The 20777-nt window shown below is 37.6% G+C and overlaps 1 protein-coding gene across 12 annotated transcripts in view; it reads right to left on the minus strand.

Annotated features, from left to right (window-relative positions):
* MFF (mitochondrial fission factor) overlaps positions 1 to 19801 on the minus strand; it is a 28257-nt gene extending 8456 nt beyond the window's left edge. For 3 of the 12 annotated variants that reach the window (XM_065930439.1, XM_065930434.1, XM_065930432.1), the window contains exons 1-8: positions 19650 to 19801; positions 16453 to 16564; positions 15502 to 15677; positions 14344 to 14564; positions 13124 to 13293; positions 8886 to 8977; positions 6059 to 6133; positions 1468 to 1626 (exon numbers count right to left, since the gene is read on the minus strand). In XM_065930439.1, coding sequence (XP_065786511.1) covers positions 1468 to 1626; positions 6059 to 6133; positions 8886 to 8977; positions 13124 to 13293; positions 14344 to 14564; positions 15502 to 15539 — 755 coding nt within the window. In that variant the 5' untranslated portion in view covers positions 15540 to 15677; positions 16453 to 16564; positions 19650 to 19801. The remainder of the gene's footprint in view (positions 1 to 1467; positions 1627 to 6058; positions 6134 to 8885; positions 8978 to 13123; positions 13294 to 14343; positions 14565 to 15501; positions 15678 to 16452; positions 16565 to 19649) is intronic. The other 9 variants (XM_065930441.1, XM_065930438.1, XM_065930444.1 and 6 more) reach the window with 7 other exon arrangements.
* Between the last annotated feature and the right edge of the window lie 976 nt (positions 19802 to 20777).

Below are 20777 nucleotides of genomic sequence, written 5' to 3' on the forward strand. Positions count from 1 at the left end.
TCACAAGAATCCAGAAAACTAGGTAATATTAGTATTAACAGATGAAGAAAACGAGGCCCAGAGAAGCTAGGCAATTTGTTCAAGGTCAGCATATGGTAAATTACTCCGTGCGGTGGACCAAGATTAAATCCGATCCCTTCAATCCAAGCTTTTTGTTCTAAACCATGATGCTTCCTATATAGTCCTTGAAGCTTTAAAGAGTGTAAGAGGGACTCTAAACCCTTAGGGAGGGATAGATATATACACACACACATATATATATTCATAATGTGTATATATACACGCCCACACACACCCCCACCCATACATGAATACAGGTACACATAGATGCAATTTTGCCCTTGCCATGAACTTTCTCTGTTACGTTCTTTCTAGTATGGCTTTAAGTCCCCGGGCCCACACGTATGGGAACCCCGGGAAGGGTCAGGAGCCCTAGTCCAGAGGCACGATGGGTGCTCATCAAGGACAGTGAAACAGCTGGGGCTTGTGTGAGGCTCAAGAGGAGGTAACAAGCAAAAGTTTGTTCAGAGTAAGTCAGGAGACATGTCAGTTCCCAAGGTAAGAAAGAAGGTCTACTGGAAAGGCCTGTTTAGTTTATTGGAAATTCTTCAGAAAGCAAAGTTAACATCCAAATAAAATGATTATGAAAATTCAAGCACTGACTCAACAGAGTTATTACTACATAAAATGTTTCGAGTTGAAGTGAAATTGACTGTACTTTCCTCACATTCTGCCAAAAAAGCTCTCAAATTTCATCTTTTTAAAACACTATCTACTAATGAAGCAAGGAGAAAAAGGTATTCGAAATAATGGCAAAAAATTCATTTGAATGAACAATTCTAGGTATACTACTAGTGATTTTAACTGGAGGCATTCAAAAGTGAGACACGCCATCCATATTGAGAACAATCAGTATTATTAACAAAAAGACAACAGCACCTGGAATTTTTAGCACAGGCTTAGAAATCCCTAGTGAAGAGGGGGGAAAAAAAAAAAAAGCCCTGGCAGCTACACTGACTTCATCTTCTAAGATTTGCTTACTAATCCAACCACATTAGTATCATAAATGATTAAAGAGTTACTAACAAAAATGAGTACAATTCAGCCTAACATCCCACACTGGATCCAAAAGTACCCCTCAGCATATCCAAAATGGAACCAAGTACTTAGAACAGCTCAGCAAGGTCTTAGGGGGAAAAATCAATATATTTCCTGTGCATCGGTAGTTATTAACTATATCCCACCCCCTCCTGTTGTACCTCAACTGAAGAGAAGCTAACAGAATCTTCTGAAATGTGAATTTTGGACAATAATTTCAAATTAAAAGAAAGCAAAGCAAGTTCTTTAAATCATTGCGTCTGAGAAAGAGACAAAGGTGCAAACATAAAAGGAAGACACCACAGTCCACTAAAAAGGAGCCAAAAAATAATGCAGAAAAGTTGGCAAGAGTCAGTGATGGCCAGTCACCTGCGATTTTCATCCAGCACATCCAAGATCTGCTGGTAAGCCCTACGAGTGGAAGACTGGATAAGCGACAAAATGCCACGAGCAGAGGAAAGATTAGCTCCGTCTTCAGGTAACATACGGGGAGGGCAAACCCGGACCTGCGGTGGCGATGGTGTCACACTGTTCACACAAGCACAGCAAATGAAGAGAAAAACACTCAAGTCAGATTTTTGTAAAACCCCAGCTCAACATTTTCCCCAAACACCCATATTTTAAAAATTAGCTTAGTTTTCTTGCCCATTTCCCCCACCCTTCATTGTCCCCCCAAAGAGTCAGGTCAAATAAGTTAATAAACATGTTAAATTGTTTCTGTGGTTTTTTTAAAACCCAGCTACCATGAAGCATCTGTAACGGTGTAGCTTTAAGCATCAAATTAAACAGACTGAATATGAAAGGACAACTTTAAGAGGGAAGAGAACCACGGCAGAGTAACTGCAACCCCCGCCTCTGGAGAAACAGCGTTCTTTACTTAGTGTGAACCCAAGCCTCTAACAAACAACACGGCACTGGAACTTACAGATGATCAGAAGAGTGAGATAGGGAATTTCAGTATACAGCTGTCAGGCAAAGTTTACATGCATAAAACGAAAGGGATTCCGTGAAAATGCCAATTTCAAATACTTCACAAAGACAAAGAAGCAATTAGTTTATGCCGAGTAAATTTAAAGAGGAATCAAAGTTTCAGAAAGCTAAAAAAAAGCATTTTGATTACTCAATTAAAGCATCCATTCCCTGGCTAAATGACCAATTCTGTGAATACAATGAAAAGGCAAGGATACTTCTTAAATTATCCAGATGGAGGTTAAATGATCATTTTTTGGTTTCTCAGTAACAATAATCTTGGTCATTCTTTTATGCGTGAATTGAGACTTACAATGTCTTTGGTTCCACTTACAGTTTCTCCTAAAAGCTAAGCACATTTCAAAGAAGTGATTTTACAGTTCTAATCTGGATTCTTATTTTCAGAGAACTGTCTAATTTTAGAGCATGATCAGCAATATGAGGTATTTAACTGATTTAAGGACTTGGCATCTGATTTGTTACAATAAGAGAACTATGGGATGTGGGCTCAATAATTTTTCTCAGTGTCAGGCAAGAACACCTTAGACTGAGCCTCATCCTTGCACATTATATACAGAAGAGAGCAGGTGGAGCAGATAGTGAACAACTTCAAGAGAAGACTGTTCTAATGAGATGCATGAAACTGCAGCCCATGATACAGAGTGAAGTAAGCCAGAGAGATAAACATCAATACAGTATACTAACGCATATATATGGAATTTAGAAAGATGGTAACGATAACCCTATATGCAAGACAGAAAAAGAGACACAGATGTATAGAACAGACTTTTGGACTCTATGGGAGAAGGCGAGGGTGGGATGATCTGAGAGAACAGCATTGAAACATGTATATTATCAAGTGTGAAACAGATCGCCAGCCCAGGTTGGATGTTGGGGCTGGTGCACTGGGATGACCCAGAGGGATGGGGTGGGGAGGGAGGTGGGAGGGCGGTTCAGGATGGGGAACACATGTAAATCCATGGCTGATTCATGTCAATGTATGGCAAAAACCACTACAATATTGTAAAGTAATTAGCCTCCAACTAATAAAAAAAAAAAAATTGGGAAAAAATAAAAAATAAAAATAAATTTAAAAATTAAAAAAAAAAGAAAAGATTGTACTTTGATCCGTGTAATTTTTTACTTAATATTTTTGGGAACCACGAAATGAGTGGGATAATTTTTGAAAGGGTAACTGTCATCTAATATTATTCCCAGAGTCCCAGAAAGTTAAAAACGAAATCTTCTCCACAATTTTGTGAATAACTTTCAATGTCTTGATGATCCAAAGCAAAAAGTACGAAATACATGAAAACCATGTTTTCCAGTAATCTGTCAGGGCTGATTCACCATATGAATGAGGCCTCATGGTGTCAAGAAAAATGTAAGTTTTCAGATGCAGACTCATGGATGGTTACCTGAAACATCTGTCCACAGACTAGGAAACTTCTGGAATATATATAACTTAGCAACAACAATAAATATCAACTGACCCATGGTACTCAGCAGAACCCAAACTGGGTATCCAAAAAGAGTAAAAGAAACAGTAAATCTGGGACTCAAAGTCTAGGTAGTAGGCTTGTACTCAACATTCTCTTCAGGCAGCATAGAGAATACCAGAAGTTCTTGCTCCTTCTAAGAAAAGACTCAATTCATGTTAGAAAAGTGTCACTAGAGGCAGGAATAAAATGGCCAGTTCTTCATCAACATAAACAGGCATCCATCTGACACTGTTCTTGACAGCAACACCATCATACCTAGCTAAACTGACTTAAGCAAGTTTTAAAAGACTATTCAGGACAGTATCTACTGACATAATTGAAGCTTTTGTCTTCATATTCTGGGGCTTACATTGAACACTGCATATACCAATTTGAAACAGTATATAAATGAGCTACCTATATAAAGTCTATAATGATCACTATTTAGAATTATAATATTAAGAGTAAAAATGCCAACAAACTGAATCCAAATCCATGAAAAAGCTTTGATGGATTTTTGCCCATCAAAATTCAAAAGGAAAGAAGGCTTCCTTGGAGAAAACTCACTTTGTCAGAAATAAGCAATAGGAATGGAAATCCCATACATGGGAAATCAGGTCATCAAGCATAAATTATTTTCAGATTAACTGCAAAGCGTTCTTCAGATGGAATGCACAGAAGACTGAGTTTTAAAAAGTCTGCAACATCACCTTCAATTCTAAGATTCCACGATCATATAAAATTGGAATATGGTATTAAGTGGAAAAAAACCATACACAGTCCTCAATGGTAACTTAGTAAGAAAACATATTAATGTAGAAAGATAAAATTAAAATTGTCTTCATTAATGCTAGTAAAGATATTTCATCAAAGATTAACATCAAAAATATATTTTGATTTCAAGTTTTTCTCAAAAGAAAACTTTTTCTCAAAAGTTTCAAAGATTAGTAAATGCCCTTAATGGTTAATCTATTTCTATCTACAGATGAACTGAATGATTAAATCTTAAGATGATCATAGCTACACTAATTAGAAGAAAGAGTCTAGTAATTCTTTCTTTTCAAAGCTTTAAGCAGTCTTGCGAGTCTCTTTAAAAATAAACAAATCTAAGAACAATAAAAGAATAAGCCCCATGTTAGTGATAGGCCTGATGCTAGCTGGGATGCCTGGCACTGGTGGCATTAACCATGACAGGAAACAGTGCTTTCAGAGCTGAGTTTCATCTCAGCCCACCCATCCAAAGTGGAGTGACTTTGGTTTTTTGTTTTGACACATGAACTCCTGTGAAAAATAAGTAAACATATTGCAAAGGCACTGAGATTATTCAAGCAAATGTTACAGTATTAGTGATTTAATAAAAATGCATGTTGACGATAAATTCATCCTAGTAATGTTACAAAACAGCAAAATCTCAGCTTTACCTTTTTCTTTTATAAAAGGAAATTTTGAAGAATGTACTTATGTGTGTCATATTATTTCATTAGTAATAGCTCTCTCTCATGCCTATATGAACTCTTACTATGCGAGTGTTGAATAAACAACACTGGTCAATGTTAGAACTCAAATTTAAATGAAAATTGACTTGGCATAGCTATTATTATAACGTAAGTCCAAAGTCAAACACCTCTTTTTCCCACGGGTTTTCATAGGAATAGTGTTTCTCAAACTGCGAGGATAATATCTTTGATGAGGCTCCAGTCTCTTCCAAAAATATAGTAACGGTAAAACAGTAAGAGAGGGAAGAAAAAAATTTCACTGAATCACAGATTTTGCACCACTTCTCTTGAAATTTTAAATACAGATAAAGTTTTAATTTCTTGCCACTAAGGTAATTTACTAGTTCTTAGAAGTATAATAAGACAATCAGAATTAAGAGAGAAATCACCGGTTGTCAGAACGGTTTCTGGTACTTGAGAACTACACTAGCTGTTGGATCTTATACTGCATGCCAAAGTTTCTCCTCCCCGTAAAAGGCCAGTCATTCCCATCTCTTGCTGTATCACACACACAGGAAGAGTGGGCTTAATGATCTCACAATATTCTTCTAAAGCTTAATTTTAATATATGGAATTAAAAAAAAACTTAAGTGACTCGTTATACTCAGACTTCTTTTCTCCTTCTGAGTGAAAATAAACAATAAAAGATAGTGTGCTAAAATTTTTTAAAGATTGAAACCACTGAATCTGATTGAACTGGATCCACAGAGAACTAATATGCCAATGAAAGCAAAGAAACTAGAAAGGATTTTTGGTATGAATTATTCCATTCTACTTTCACCATTATACTGCAAATCATACATAACTTTCTTAGGTGATCTAGCTTTTTTTTTTTTAAACAAAGTGTATGATAACAGCTTGAGAAATCCTGAAACAGAGGTACTCAAAAGCCAAACAGTAAGAGAATTAGGGCAGTACATGCCAATTACCTGGTGAAATATTAGTGTCACATAAGCCTGCAAAATTAAAACAACTCCTAATGGTGAAAAGCAGAACAGACAGATAAAATCTTACGTGTACTCCGGTGCAGAAATCGGTGCCTGGAACCTTGAAATTTTATTTCTTGGGGCAGAATCTGATCTGTGCCACCTTAAATAATAATTATGCTTCTTTTACATATTCAGCTTTTATAACACAAAGAAAAAAGCTAAATACGAATCTATTGATCATTTTTGTGTCAATAAACAGCCCTATTGTCTCTTTGAAAGTAAGTGAGAAAAAAAAAAGTAAGTGAGAGAACAAGGTCAGCGCTCCTGCTCTTATACCCCTATGGACTTCTATTCCTAAATCCAAGGAATAAAATAAAGTGGAGGCAGGCAAAGGTTCATGTACAATGACACATAATCAGATCAGATCACAGAGAAAAGGCTGAAGTAGCTAAAGACAGGAAGAGTCCAATGATTACTTTGGTAGAGGTAAAATACAGCTGAACCATGTTAATAGCTTCTTCCTTACCATATTACCAGCATTAAATATATAATTTGCTCATTATATAAAAATTTGAAAGTTTAGCAAATGTATATTCTTAAAGATGAATACAATTATAAATAATAAAATTAATAACAGCAGAAGAAGAAAGGGCAAGGTCACACTATCAACAAAAAGATGGTTAAGTATCTTACCATGGTAACATACATAACTACCAAAACAAAAAGTATGGTTAAGGAAGGTAAGCATTCTATTGCAAAAAACTGTATAGTTGAATATTCATGCTATTTTTACAACTAAAAATTAAAACATGAGATTCTGTTTCATTAAACATCTAGAATAGCAGTTCCCAACCTTTTTGGCACCAAAGACTGGTTTCATGGAACAAATTTTCCACAGACGGAGGGGCAGGGGCGGGGATGTTTTCAGGATGATTTAAGCACATTACATTTATTGTGCACTTTATTTCTATTTTGTGGCAATCTCAGGACATTCTGCCTTGACACTAGGGTTAGTGTTTGTGCTCCTATGAGAATCTAACATCATCACCGATCTGACAGGAGGTGGAGCTCAGGCTGTAATGTGACCGATGGGGAGTGGCTGTAAATACAGATGAAACTTTGCAGGCTTGCTCACTTCCTGCTGTGTGGCCTGGGGACTGGGGTACCTCTGATCTAAAAAATGCCTTTCAAGGGGCTTAAAGAAACAAAGAACTCAAATATTAGCTAACTTTGTTCATCTTTTCTGAGGAACTTTCATCACTGGTAGCTGCAAAAATATCTATGAACTAGTCATTTACTCCAGCTCATGCTTCACAAGCCTGGTTTTTATGTATTATAGAGCAGAGCCGTTTACTTTCTTGTCAACTGAACCTAGCTATCAGTAATATATACTTTGTGAGGGAAAAAACCAAAAGTGATGCTATAGTAAAATAGTCCTATTTTTATTTCATTATGGGAAATTTCAAAGTAATCATGGACCTACATAAAAAGCAATATTTTTATATAACAGGAAAGTTAATTAGAAACTTTCGGGGCCCTCAAAAATATTACTAATAGAAAATAACAGAAGCCCTTAGGTCTATGTTTAATCATTCTGAGAGGGTTCTAAACATCAAGAAGCTACCTTCACCATAAATTAGGTAGTCTTTTCACCACTTGTGTAACATATTTTAATATAGTCTAGAAAAAGGAATTCCAAGGACCAGCTGTCACTGCCAGTCATGGGCCTGCAGCAAAACATACAATTATCACAAAAAATTTCTTTATTAAAAATGGCTGAACCTGAAGGAGACATATATTCTTTCAAACTTCCTATCTTCCTATATAATGCTTCAGAATAACTGTAACCACTTTAGGAGGCATTTCAAGATTCCCCAAGAAATGAAAACAGTTACAGTTCTCCTTTGCACCTAACACAAAAAAAGAGAGACTCAATCCCCATCAAAGTCCCTTTTGCATCCCTATATTCTTTAGTCAAGCCCAAGTTAAAACTTCATACAGTTTAATACAAATGGCATAATTGTATTGTGTGGTATTTTCCATGTAAGTTTAAATGTTTTGCTTTTTATCTAGATTTGCAAGCTGTGAGAGATAACACCTCCTGATTCTTTATTAGTTCCCAGAGAGATTAACGTGATGCCTGACATCAAATCCGGTTCATGATAATTGAGCTCATGAAAGCTGAAAATTTAATGAGGAAGAAACAGTAATTTATATAATTTAAATCACCAATGGCTTTGAGACTTAAAAAATTCTGACCAGAATTTTTAAAGGGATATTTTATTTTAAAAAACCAATCAATTTTAGTAAAACAACAAAAATCACTTGTCCAATTTAAAACATCTTATGGTAGGGGTAGCTTTTAAGATCAGGGTATGATAATATAATCAAATGAGAAAGAAAGGTTTACACAAATAGTCCTTTAAACAATTACTTAAATTTTTAGAAAATGAGAAGGGTCTAAGAATTCTGTGACTCAGTAGGAAGAGAGCTAAAAAAATAATCCTGGAACACAAAAACAATGCCATTTGGTTATGCTATATTCTTTACCATGGCTCATTAGAAGCAGAGCCGGCTAGTCCTTTTACAACCTAATCACAAATTAAGTAACCTGAAAATGAAGATGTTTCCTTAACAAAGTGTTTTTATGCTTTGTTTCTTTCCCCAAATTTAAGGTTATAAAGAGTACTACAAAAACATAAAACTGATGTAAATGTATTACATAATAAACTGCAAACACTATTAGAAGTAAATGACTTTTTTCTTCAGGTTCTTAGGTATAAAACATACACTTCATCCTTTTTTTTCTTTTTAAATATTTGAGAGTAAGTAAATCATTTGGAAAAGGATGGGACAGGCAGTGTATAGAGACAACTTATGAATGAGATACAATGCTTAGTGGTTCTACTCACATGGAGTCAGTTTTGACCAGCTGTCCATTTTGGCGAACAGCATTTTCACTCATAGAGCGTTCTCTTTTTAGCCTGCCAACTGCACGGATCTGCTAGGCACAAAGAAAGGGAAACGAACAGAAAATATTCTTAGTAGTCTAGTAGTTGCTTAGCATCAAAAGGACCTTAATCTAAGGCTACTCACAAAATTAAAAAAGAACACAACCATGAATTGCTACTTGGTGTGTGTATTATATGCAGGGCATGTTAAGAGAAAAACCTCTACTTACTATAATGCAGATAAACTTCGGAATGCTTATCTTCTTTATGAAAATAGTGACTTCTAGTTGCTTTTTAAGTCTCAATCTTACCTGGTACAATTATTATTATTTTTATTATAATTATGCAATAAACTTACATTCAGTTCAGTTCAGTTGCGTCCAACTCTTTGCGGCCCCATGAACCACAGCACGCCAGGCCTCCCTGTCCATCACCAACTCCCGGAGTTTACCCAAACTCATGTCCATTGAGTCAGTGATGCCATCCAACCATCTCATTCTCTGTCATCCCCTTCTCCTCCTGCCCTCAATCTTTCCCAGCATCAGTACTTGCATTACTTACCAACAATTCACAACAGCTTTTAAAGGCACTTACACTATAGGAAATGGGATATATTTGTAAATATTACAAATAAGGCTTCTGAGGTTAAAACAAATTCAGATTAGATATTTGAAAACTAAAAAAAATCTCACATGCTTAAAAGTTTTAGCATTCTAGAAATAGCTACAATCTTCCACCTTACATGCTCTTCTTACAAAATGTTATCACTGATCTCTTTCCATTAAAGAGATGGAATTAGAGGATGAATCTATGTTTCTTTCCCTTGAAATTAGGTGGGCTAGTGACTGCTACAGAGATGATAAATATGACTTCTGAGGTTAAGTGAGAAACAACACTAAGGCTTCTGCTTTCTTTCCCTTTCATTGTCTGGAACAACAGCACCAAGACCCAAGAGGCCAGACAGAAAGGCCATGTACAGTTATGCCAGTCAATAATCCTGGCTGAGGTCTACACAATAGCTAGTATCAACTGACCTATGAGTGAGTAAGCCTTCAGATGACTGCAGCCTCAAGCTGTTGAGTCATCCTGAGCCTTTGAGACTTCCTAGCCTAGGCCCAGATAATATACGACAGAAACAAGCTTTTATGTTTGATGCAAACACCTCACCCAAAAAATCCATGAGCAAAATAAGCAATTTCTTTCTACTTCAAGCCACCAACTTTAGGGTGGTTTAATGGGCAGCAGGAGATAACTGGTGGCTTCCCTGATGGCTTAGACAGAAAAGAATCTGCCTGCAATGTGGGAGCCCAGGTTGGATCCCTGGTTTGGGAAGATCCCCTAGAGAAGGAAATGGCAACCTACTCCAGCATTTTGCCTGGAGAATTCCATTGACAGAGGAGCCTGGCAAGCTATAGTCCATGGGAATCACAAGAGTCGGACATGACTGAGTGATTAACACACACACGCACACAGGAGATAACAAACAATGGTAATCATGAACTTTCTTGCTTAAAAAAAAAAATTTTTTTTTACTGGAAACACCTCTGGCGGCTTAATGGTTAAAAAAAAATTTAGATTTTATTGTAAATGACAACTGGTGTGTGAACCAACAGACTTGAAGATTAACATTCTCAAAATGCAAACCCAGTCCCAGTATCTATTAATGCTCTTAAAAAAGACTTGGGACTAGATCACCAGGGTATAAGCACCATCAGAGCAGAAAAAATCCTGTATTTCATGCCAACAAAACTTAAAATCATACTAAGCGGCACATAACTTCAAAGCGTGGTTTAGATTTGGTTATGATTATGAACCACTTATCCATCTGAACAAAAGAAAAAAAAAACAGAAAAGGAGTTGGCTTGGAGCCTACTGCAAGAGTTCTTTACAGTTAAACCAAAGTCAAAATCACTTGAAGGTATTTATATATAAAAACGAATCCTGGACAAATCAATGTCCATGAGGTCTTTGTTTACTGATTCTCCAGATTTATTCAGATCTTATCTCTCCCTCAAGAATCTGCTCAGATGCCTTAGTATTTTCCCCTATAATGGTCCGTTTTATTTTTTTTCATATAATTTTGAAAAGTTACACTCTATAGTTATTACAGAATACCGACTATATTCCCTGCATTGTACAATACATCCTGGTAGCCTATCTTACACCCAATAGTTTGTACCTCCCACTCCCCAATTCTTAATGCCGACCCCTCCACTAATAACCGCTAGTTTGTTCTCTGTGTCTGTGAGTCTGCTGCTTTTCTGTTATGGTCACTAGTTTGTTCCATGTTTTAGATTCCCCATATAAGTAATATCATATAGTATTTGTCTTTCTCTGACTCATTTCACTTAGCCTTATACCCTTCAAGTCCATCCATGCTGCTGTAAATGGCAAAATTTCATTCTTTTTATGGCTGAGTAGTATTCCATTGTATTTGTGTGTTTCTCTGTGTGTATCTCACATTTTCTTTATCCATTCATCTGTTGATAAGACACTTATTTTCATATTTTTTTGCCAGAGGATGCTAACTTTCATAATAATGATATTTGTACCTATTGATCTTTTAACATCAATTAGAACCATGTGCTAAACATACTATACCTATTATTATACCTAACTCTCTCAATAATCTTATGTACTTGGCATCATTCTCTTCTTTATTTTAGAGATGAGCCCTGCCTTGGAACAGTTAAACAACTAGATGAAAGTTATGTGGTTAGTAAGCAGCAAAGTAGGCCCTCAAAATTAAGACTAATTCTCAGGCTCAGTTTTTCGCTTCAGTGCTATACACTTTGGACATTTACCACATTTGACTAAATATCACAATTACTGCAGGAGTAAACCTCACACAGGCTTAGAATCTAGGTCTACTGAGGGAAATCTTGGTAAAAAATTTTCTATCACTCATCCTTAATCATTCAGAAAAAAGGGGGTGATTTACAAAAACATAAGTGCCACTTATTTATTATTTTAAAATAAAACATCATTTTAATTAAAAAATAGTCACTCAAGACAGTGCTCAGCTTGTTTTCAGGCTGGTTATTCACACCAAGCAGTGTCTAAAACAGTGGGATCACGAAGATCAGAAGGCAAACAAAACTAAAGGAATATCAAAGGGATGGTTTCTCTTCTGGCAGAATCCTCATTCCAAGACAGGATTATTCACAGCCATCAGGGTCTTTCCCTCACTCGGACCACTGTGAAGGAAGCGTGTCTCACTGCACTGTCTTACACAAAAGCTCAGAAGATGTCTGTTAAATACAGTCCTGCAAGCACCTCGGGCCTTTTCATCATGTGAAGATTCAAATTTAGTACTTTTCATCAAGCAAATATGTGGGATGTCTAAACTGGTACCTGTAAGTGTATTATCTCAGCAGAAACTTCCAGCCTAAGAAAAGGCTATACCTAGTACAGGGAAACTGCACTCCTGTAGGTTATGTGCATGATGTACTCTCTTAGGAAGGACTATATGAAAGATGAAAGACAAAGGCAGTTTCATTATCAATAAAAACTTATCTTTGCATATTGTCTTTTATTAGAATCGTGACAACATAGGAATTTAGGAATTAAAACAAAAAAGTTGCAACTACAGAAATCACAGTAAAGGAGTTTTACAAGACTGGCCCTTAATTAACAGCAAAGGCAAAATCTGAACTTTGCTACTAACATCTTTTTCTTTTTTTTTTTTTGCTACTAACATCTTTTTAGTCCATACACTGCCATATTTAGGTCAAAAGGGTTAGTAACCTAACAAAACACGATAACTCAGTAGAAACTTTGGAGCAAGCAAGAGAATAGGTAGTGTCAAGGGAGAAAAAAAGAGCTTTTCCCAACTGCCAGACAGCTTTTATAACAAAATGAGGCATTAATTTTTTCCCATGCTAAACTTCCCCAAATTTTCTGTACTGCTTAAAGTGACTCCTAGCCATAAAAGCTCTTCCTTCAAGACCCCATGATTGTTAATGCCTTCCACAAAATTGTCATTTTCCTGAAATATGATATTTAAATTAAAAAAAAAAAGGCACAATATCTTATTTCGAGTATCTATAAACCAGAATTTATAGCAATCCATGGCCCATGCAGAAGGGTATCATTACATATTGCTAACGACAGGATTTATAGGGTCTTGACGCCTCTTTAACTTTTGCGGTTGTCTATGTTATTGCCAGCTCAGATGCTGTTAAAGCGCCAGTACTTACTTCTTCATTTTGAGGGGTTGGAGCAGGTCTTTCTAAATCCAGAAAATCTAGCGGCCTTTCACTCAGTGTAAGCACACGAGGTGGTGTTTTTAGAGCCAGAGGCTTAAAGGGAGTTGACTGTATAAGGTCAAGATCTGCTGGTCTTGAAAATGGAATGTCTTCATTATTTCCTGAGAGTAAAAACAATACAGAGGAGGAAGGTTTTTAAAAAAAAAACTGGTTTTATTCAAATGTATTTGCCACTACACACCCACCAGGAATAGCTAAAATTAAAAACGCTAACAATACAAAGTGTTGGCAAGGATGCAGAGCAAATGGAGCTTTCATATGTCACTGATGGGAACATAGCAGGGTACAATCAAATTCAAAAATAGTTTGACAGCTGTTCATAAAGTTAAAAGTCAGAACTTATACTGTGATCTAGCAACTTATTCCTAAGAGATATGAAAACGTGTCTTCATAGCAGCTTTATTCTTAATAGCACTAAAAAAGGAACAACTCAAATGTCCACCAACAAGTGAATATATAAACTAATTGTTGTATATCCACACAGTGGAATATCAGAAATAAAATGGAAGAACAATCGATACAAGCAATAATATGGAAGACTCTCAAAAACGTAACACTAGGCAAAAGAAGCCAGACCCAAGAGTATATAATATAGTGCTATCATTCTATCCATACAAAACTCTGGGAAAGATAAATCTGATCTCTGGTTATAAAAAGGAGATTTTGGTTGCCTGGAATTGAGGGGTAAGAACTGAATAAAAAAAAGTTCGGGGTGGGATAATGAACAGTTCTATATCTGGACTGTGGTAGAGGTTACACAGGAGTATACTTTTGTCAAAATTCATCAGGCTCTACACTTTAAAATTACACACATTTTATGTATGCAAATCATTCTTCAGTAATTAGTTGAACTATTAACAAATACTACTTGAAATTTCAGACTATGGTAATTAATAAACTTTTTGAAGAAAATGTAAAGTTGCACTTCTCAATCCCTTTTCTCTGTGCTCAGTCGTGCAGCTGTGGCCGACTCTTTGCGACTCCATGGACTACAGCCCATCAGGCTCCTCTGTCCACGGAATCTTCCAGGCAACAATACTGGAGTGGGACCCAATCCTTTTTCCTAAATCTTTTGAAAAGTTCCAAAAGTTTTCATAAAAATACATAAAATAAAGATTTATCGGACAACTTTATAAACAAATATAAAATACCTGCTACCACAATTCTCTCTGGAACTTGCATGATCACACTAGCGTTTGAAACTCCTTCTTGAAATCCTTGCTCCAGGTCAGCGTTTGGTGGTGCTACCTTTAATTTTTCCGGGACCCTCATTCGCTGACTAATACCTTCGGTGTATTCCATTTCATACTGAATTCGACTAATTTCCGCCATCTCAGCAGCAGTGGGAGAAGGAAAGGCTGCCCCACTCACTCTGTGGGCAAAAAATTTACAGAACGGGGTGAATGAGTGCTAACACGCCAGTCTTCTCTATGTAGTGAGTTAGAAGACAATGCCTTTTAGAAAAAGCACAAGAAGACTTCTCGTTTGTGAGTACTGAACACATACAAAGGAAAAATACAAGATGGAAGAAAACGCTTTTCTCAACATAATACCGTCCCACTTAGTTGAAGTTGCACCTTGAGGTTATTATTTAGGAGCAAATTTTTAAAATTTGTGTATAACTACAACATGAATATGCACACACATACACTCTCCTCCTCGTTGCATAAACAGGCAGGCATGCTGCTTATAAATAAAAACTGCTGAAAATAAAACTCAAATAGAAATTTCCTAGTGAATTATTTGAAGGGAAGCTGCTAGGACTTTATAAAAATGAAATTAGAAACTGCTATCATGCATGGAAAAAATAAAACTTTTTTATGATGAAAATCAGATTCAGAAGGTAAATAATGTTAATTCTAAATTTACTAAAAAAGAAGCAACCCCTTGAGTTTCACAAAATACAAATTAAAACTTCTCTTACTGAATTTATACCTGATGACTGAGATGAAATTTTGAAAATCAAATAAAGAATATACATTAATAAATCCTTAATGTATGCATTCATTTTGAGGGACCATAGTGTGAAAGGTTCACGCTATTCATCATTTGTACTGAATATCATATTTGCATGTATATTTTTAAAAAACATGACATGCCTTCAAAGGGAAAGGCAAAACATATGCACTGCAAAATCTTCTAAATTAGAGAAGAATCCATGCTCCAAGGAAAGGCAGCAGAAAGGAAGTTGCCCGAGATAAAAAATGTTGATCAAAATGTAAAAGATGATTAGCCCGTGGGCAATCAGCTTTAAAGCCACTATGTCTCAAGCCTATAATACCAGCTCAACTGAATAAAACGTCACTGACCTTCCTAGTGATGTGTCATTGCTTGTTCTTTTACTCATTTTTAATACAGTAAATACACGTCTATAAAAGCTATTAAAATACTGCTACCCTGGAGTTGTTTACTTTACACAACAATTCCCCTACAGATCTGAACTTTTTTGAAGGTGTACATAACAACACGGACACTGCTTTTCCAGCTGTAAAAAAGAAAGAATAACAATCAGTATTTCAACAATTCATTTCATATGAAAACTGTGAATCAAAGTAAATATCTACGTAAAATTATTTTTCGATTTCAACCCAAACCAATGTTCAAATCTCTCCTAAAAAGAGTTCTTCTCCACCTCAAAAATCACAAGGGCCATTTTAGGCATAGTCACTATACTATGATTTTGCAAACAGGATCAAGAAAAGCTAATCAAACATATATACAAATGTGAAGTCAGATTAGAAGAAAACATTTTGTCACAAAATTCCTCTAAGTGTTATATTCTGAAGGGGGGGAAATCCTTTTCTTCTTTAGACTAAGTAAAAATGAAGAAATCACAAAGACAATGTAAAGGGCAGAAAGATTTATTTGTGGTAACTTAATATTTGATGTATAAGTAATGATTTCTTTAAAAGCAAATAACTTTGAAAGCTAAATTACACTAAGATTCCAGTGAAAAATATTATATTTAAGTCAAGGCCAATAAAAATTAAAGACAATAAAAAAATTAAGGAGTATAAGTTTAAGTCACAGTGGGGACATTTCTTAAACTCCATGTCAGAGGCACATCACACATCTACGTCACTGACAAGCTTTGGAGAGTTCTTAGAGGTTGGTTAAGGGGCTAAACCCTGACAATTGGTAATTATGCCTTCTAACTTGCACCTTTTATTCTTTACCAAAATGTGTGAATTTTAAGGATCTGGCATGCAAATGGTTTAAAGACTAACACAACAGACCCCAAAGAGGAAATTTTTACTCACAAATGTGTACCAATTACTGCTTGCTCTTTGGCATTATCTGCTTCTGTGCTTCATATTAAATCCATTAACTTGCCTCAGTACGCACGTGCTGGATTTAGAGCCACTTTTGTCCCTGGGGGAGAAAAAAAATGGAACTAACTGAAAAACTAGATGATACTGACATCAGAGATTCACTGCTGGAAATCCTCTGAATGATGAAAGCCACTAAAGATGCATAGCCTTACATTAAAAAAAAAAAAAAAACACTAAAATAAATAAAGAAAAAAATGAACAAACTTACCACCAATTTTAGGCCTGGAGACACAGCCCTACAACCATTCACTAGTTAATGCAAGATAAAAGATTATTGTTTCTGATTTGAATTTAGAAAAACATAGCTGATGAAATATATATATGTTTAACAGAATCTTAATACTTAGGCATATATGTGTGTATATATACATACACAAATTAAGAAGAAACAAATGCACTGGCGAAATTTTCATCCAGCTACTTTCATTCAGTATTTAACTTCATTCGTAACTTTAATTCAGTATTTAATTTGAACCAGTAACACATGCACATGGTACAAAGTACACAAGAAAATACAGAACAATGAAGTGTCCCACTGATTCTATACTATGTAACAACTCAGGTACCCAGAGGTAGCCTCTCATCAATTTCTGTGCATCATTCTAAAAAGAAATGAGATATCCCTCCTATACTTACATGTACATGTACCGGAAGCACAGTAAAAGCTTGTATTTGGAAATAACACTGAAAGAGACACTTCAAAAGGAGTACAGCCTTAAGACATTTTAAACTGAAATTTTATAATAATAAACAAGGGATGCAAATTGCTAGAACAGTATCTCCCCAAAATGTGCTATTCTCCTTACTCCATTTACTACATTTCAACCTTGGTATTAACTTTCCACTACTACATACCAGGGGTCTCAACATTTCATTATACAGCAACATCTTTGCTTACAAGACTTTCTGAGTTTGTAAAGTATCATGGATTTAAATCACCAAAGATGGACACTGAAAAGACAACTTCTAGAAAAAGCCAATTTCTCCTGTAGCCAATCTGAACTACTTACAAGGTAGATTAAACTTTTCTACTAAGATTTAACATTGTACTATTCCAATTATTGGCTTTTCTGCTTAAGTAAATTAGATCAAAATCTCATTTCTTTTTTTCTCTCTCTCATTATACTATGACATTTTTGGTAGTATCTGTCAGCAAAAAAGAAAATAAATTTCTCATCTGGAGTTAAGACATTAACTCCAGTTTTGTCACTTACAATCTACTAGGTACATGAGTCTCTGTGATATAACTAAAGAGACAAAATTCTTTAACGTACACATAACAGGTAACAAAAACATAACTCTTAAAAAACCCCTCACCTGCAAACCACCTAGTCAAGTCACATCTACTTTCTCGTGACGGAAAGTGTCCCCAATTTGGAGAATGAATCAAGCTTTACCTTCTCATTTTCTATATTAGAATGCTGGGATCGAAAGACATAGCCCAGGAAGTCACAGAAAGAACCTGGGTCAAATTGATTGTGGTTACAAAGATTTCTATAATTCCCCAAATACTAAAATAATGTCAGGTTGTTTGTCATTTATTGTGTGGACCTAGTTCAAGGCTTTTATACCAGTCACACTATTTCAGTTCTCTTTTCAAGTATCTATACTTAAAAGAATCCGTCTGCAATCTGGGAGCCCTGGGTTCGATTCCTGGGTTGGGAAGATCCCCTGGAAAAAGGAACAGCTACTCACTCCAGTATTCTGGCCTGGTGAATTCCATGGACTAGTCCATGGGGTCGCAAAGAGTTGGACATGACTGACTGATTTTCACTTTCATATTTAAATAATGGGTGTATAAGAAAATCACAGCGTAGTAACCCAGGATTCATTTTTATTTTTAAAGAAAAGTCACTGAAAAGTTGGGGTAATACCAGTTAACGAATCTTAAAATAAGGCTATCAATCCACAGAAAACAAGTTTCAACACCAGAAGGGAAGACAGTAACCGCTAAACTTTGTAATCATAAAATGCGGTAGCCCTATCAGACAGGAAGGGATAGAAAACACAATTTCCTTTGGGGAAAAAAACAAAAGAGCAAAACCAACTCACAAGTGCTTGCAACCAAAAAGATAGCAGGTCCTACACACAATTTAATTACACGGGCAGAGACTCCGAGGTACAACTAAATCGTTCTAATTCTCTCCGAAATCTATTTTCCTAAAGGTTTTTCCTTTGGGATCTCATTAGGTGATGCAATCAACACCAAAAGAAATGTTTTTTCCATCTAGGGAGAGAAAACATTTAAGATCCTTCAGTTAAAGTCTCTCTGTGGAGTGAGAGGCCTGTATACAACTGGTTCTATATTTGAAACAAAGGCGCTAAGGCTTTCTATCTTCTGCAACTAAAAGTCGCCACCACTTTTGAAAGGGTTCTCTTCCCTCGAGAATGCCTCTCGTAGGAGGCAGCCAGGGGTTTTCTTCTACCACAGAAGGGGAACTCGTCCTGCAGACGAAGGTCACAGGCTGACGGAAGGTGAATCCGAGCTTTCTCCAGTTTCCAGCTCCTGGAAGGAAACTTTGGACCATCTCCCGACATCCACACCTGCAGCAAGGATGCTTCCTAATCGGCGCGACCAGGGGCCTCCCCGGGGCGCCTGGGCTTCCAACAAGGCCTTTCTTTTCCAACACGTCCCGCCTCCCCCCACACAAACTAAAAGCAAAAACAAACCAAAAACCACTTTCAAAGAGACAGGCGTCGGGTTCAAGGTCAAACTGGAAGGTATCAGGACCTTGGCGGGGAAGCATGAGAGGAGACTACCACTGAAGCCTCCCTTGAAGCTCTCAGGACGCCCTTAGGGTTTCCCACGCCAGAAACTATTTTCTACGTGGAAAACTCAATTTTTCGACCAAACGAAGGCACAGAACTAAAGCGGAAAAGGTTAGCCCCAGGACGATTGCAGCAGGGTGCGCGTCTCTCCCGTGCTTTCCTCAGACACTAAAGTGGGGAGCAACGCCCCGAGGAGAAGGAAAGGTCAGGGTTGAAGCGGGGAGGCCCCTGGGGAAGGCCAAGACCGCACCACGGACCAGCCGGTCCCTCCATCGCCGGAGGATCCGGGCCGCGGCGCTAGGCCCCGCATCCGGCACGGGCCCCGGGTCCCGGGTCGGGAAGGCGTCAGCACTCACCCCTGGCCCCGCTGGAGGGTCCCCGGCGAGGGCCGCCGCCCGCCGGCTCCCTGGGTGCTCGGGTGGGCGGTCTCAGAGGCCGTTGGCCGAGCGCACGGAGGCGCCCGGGCAAATCACCGGCCGGAGACGCCCGCAGCGGGCGGGGAGGGAAAGAGAGACGCGAGAACGCCCGGGACTGGTCCCTTCCGGGAGCTGTAGTTGAGACAGGTTCGTGGTCATGTGACGCGAGGAAGGGCGGACGTAAGACCCACGCAGAGGAGCGGGGCTGTGCGACGGCGATTCCGCGACATCTTTGTTGTGGGCAAAGTGCGCCCACCGCATCTCGTGTTTAAAAGGTAAACCTTCTGTAGCTAGTTAAATAATTAGGTTTCAGGACTGTCCGCATCAAAATCAGGACTGGTGTGAGGCCTAATAATCTGCATATTTCGCCAGCTCTGCACGTGATTCTTAAACAGTATACTCCAATTTTGACGATTTTTCAAGCCCTCTGTGTCGTCCTTAACCCTGACCTGCTTTACTAACCCGGTTTCACAGTAGCTAGAAACCCTGTTTAGTTTCCAAGAAATGTTTGCTGTCTAACCATTTAAAGTGAAAGTGAAGTCGCTCAGTCGTGTCCGACTCTTTGCGACCCCATGGACTGTAGCCCGCCAGGCTCCTCCATCCATGGGATTTTTCAGGCAAGAATACTGGAGTGGGTTACCATTTCCTTCTCTAGGGGATCTTCCCCACCCAGGGATCCAACCGGGGTCTCCTGCACTGCAGGCAGACAACCACATAACCATTAACTTTCTAGGAGAAAGTCAGTACCTTGTTCGTCAACACTGGGGCGAATACGTATGTATTCTTCGATGTTGACAAACAGCCAAAGATACGCATGAGTATATACTTTTCTAGAATCTAAAGATACTTTAGAGATGTTCACTTCAGTTCAGCCGCTCAGTCGTGTCCGCTCTTTTTGACCCTATGGACTGCAGCATGCCAGGCTTCCGAGTCTGCCACCAACTCTCGGAGTTTGCTCAAACTCATGTCCATCATATTGGTGATGCCATCCAACCATCTCATCCTCTGTCGTTCCCTTGTCTTCCTGCCTTCAATCTTTTCCAGCATCAGGGTCTTTTCCAGTGAGTC

The sequence above is a fragment of the Muntiacus reevesi genome, chromosome 3 (genome assembly GCF_963930625.1).
Source record: "Muntiacus reevesi chromosome 3, mMunRee1.1, whole genome shotgun sequence".
Lineage (NCBI taxonomy): Eukaryota > Metazoa > Chordata > Mammalia > Artiodactyla > Cervidae > Muntiacus > Muntiacus reevesi.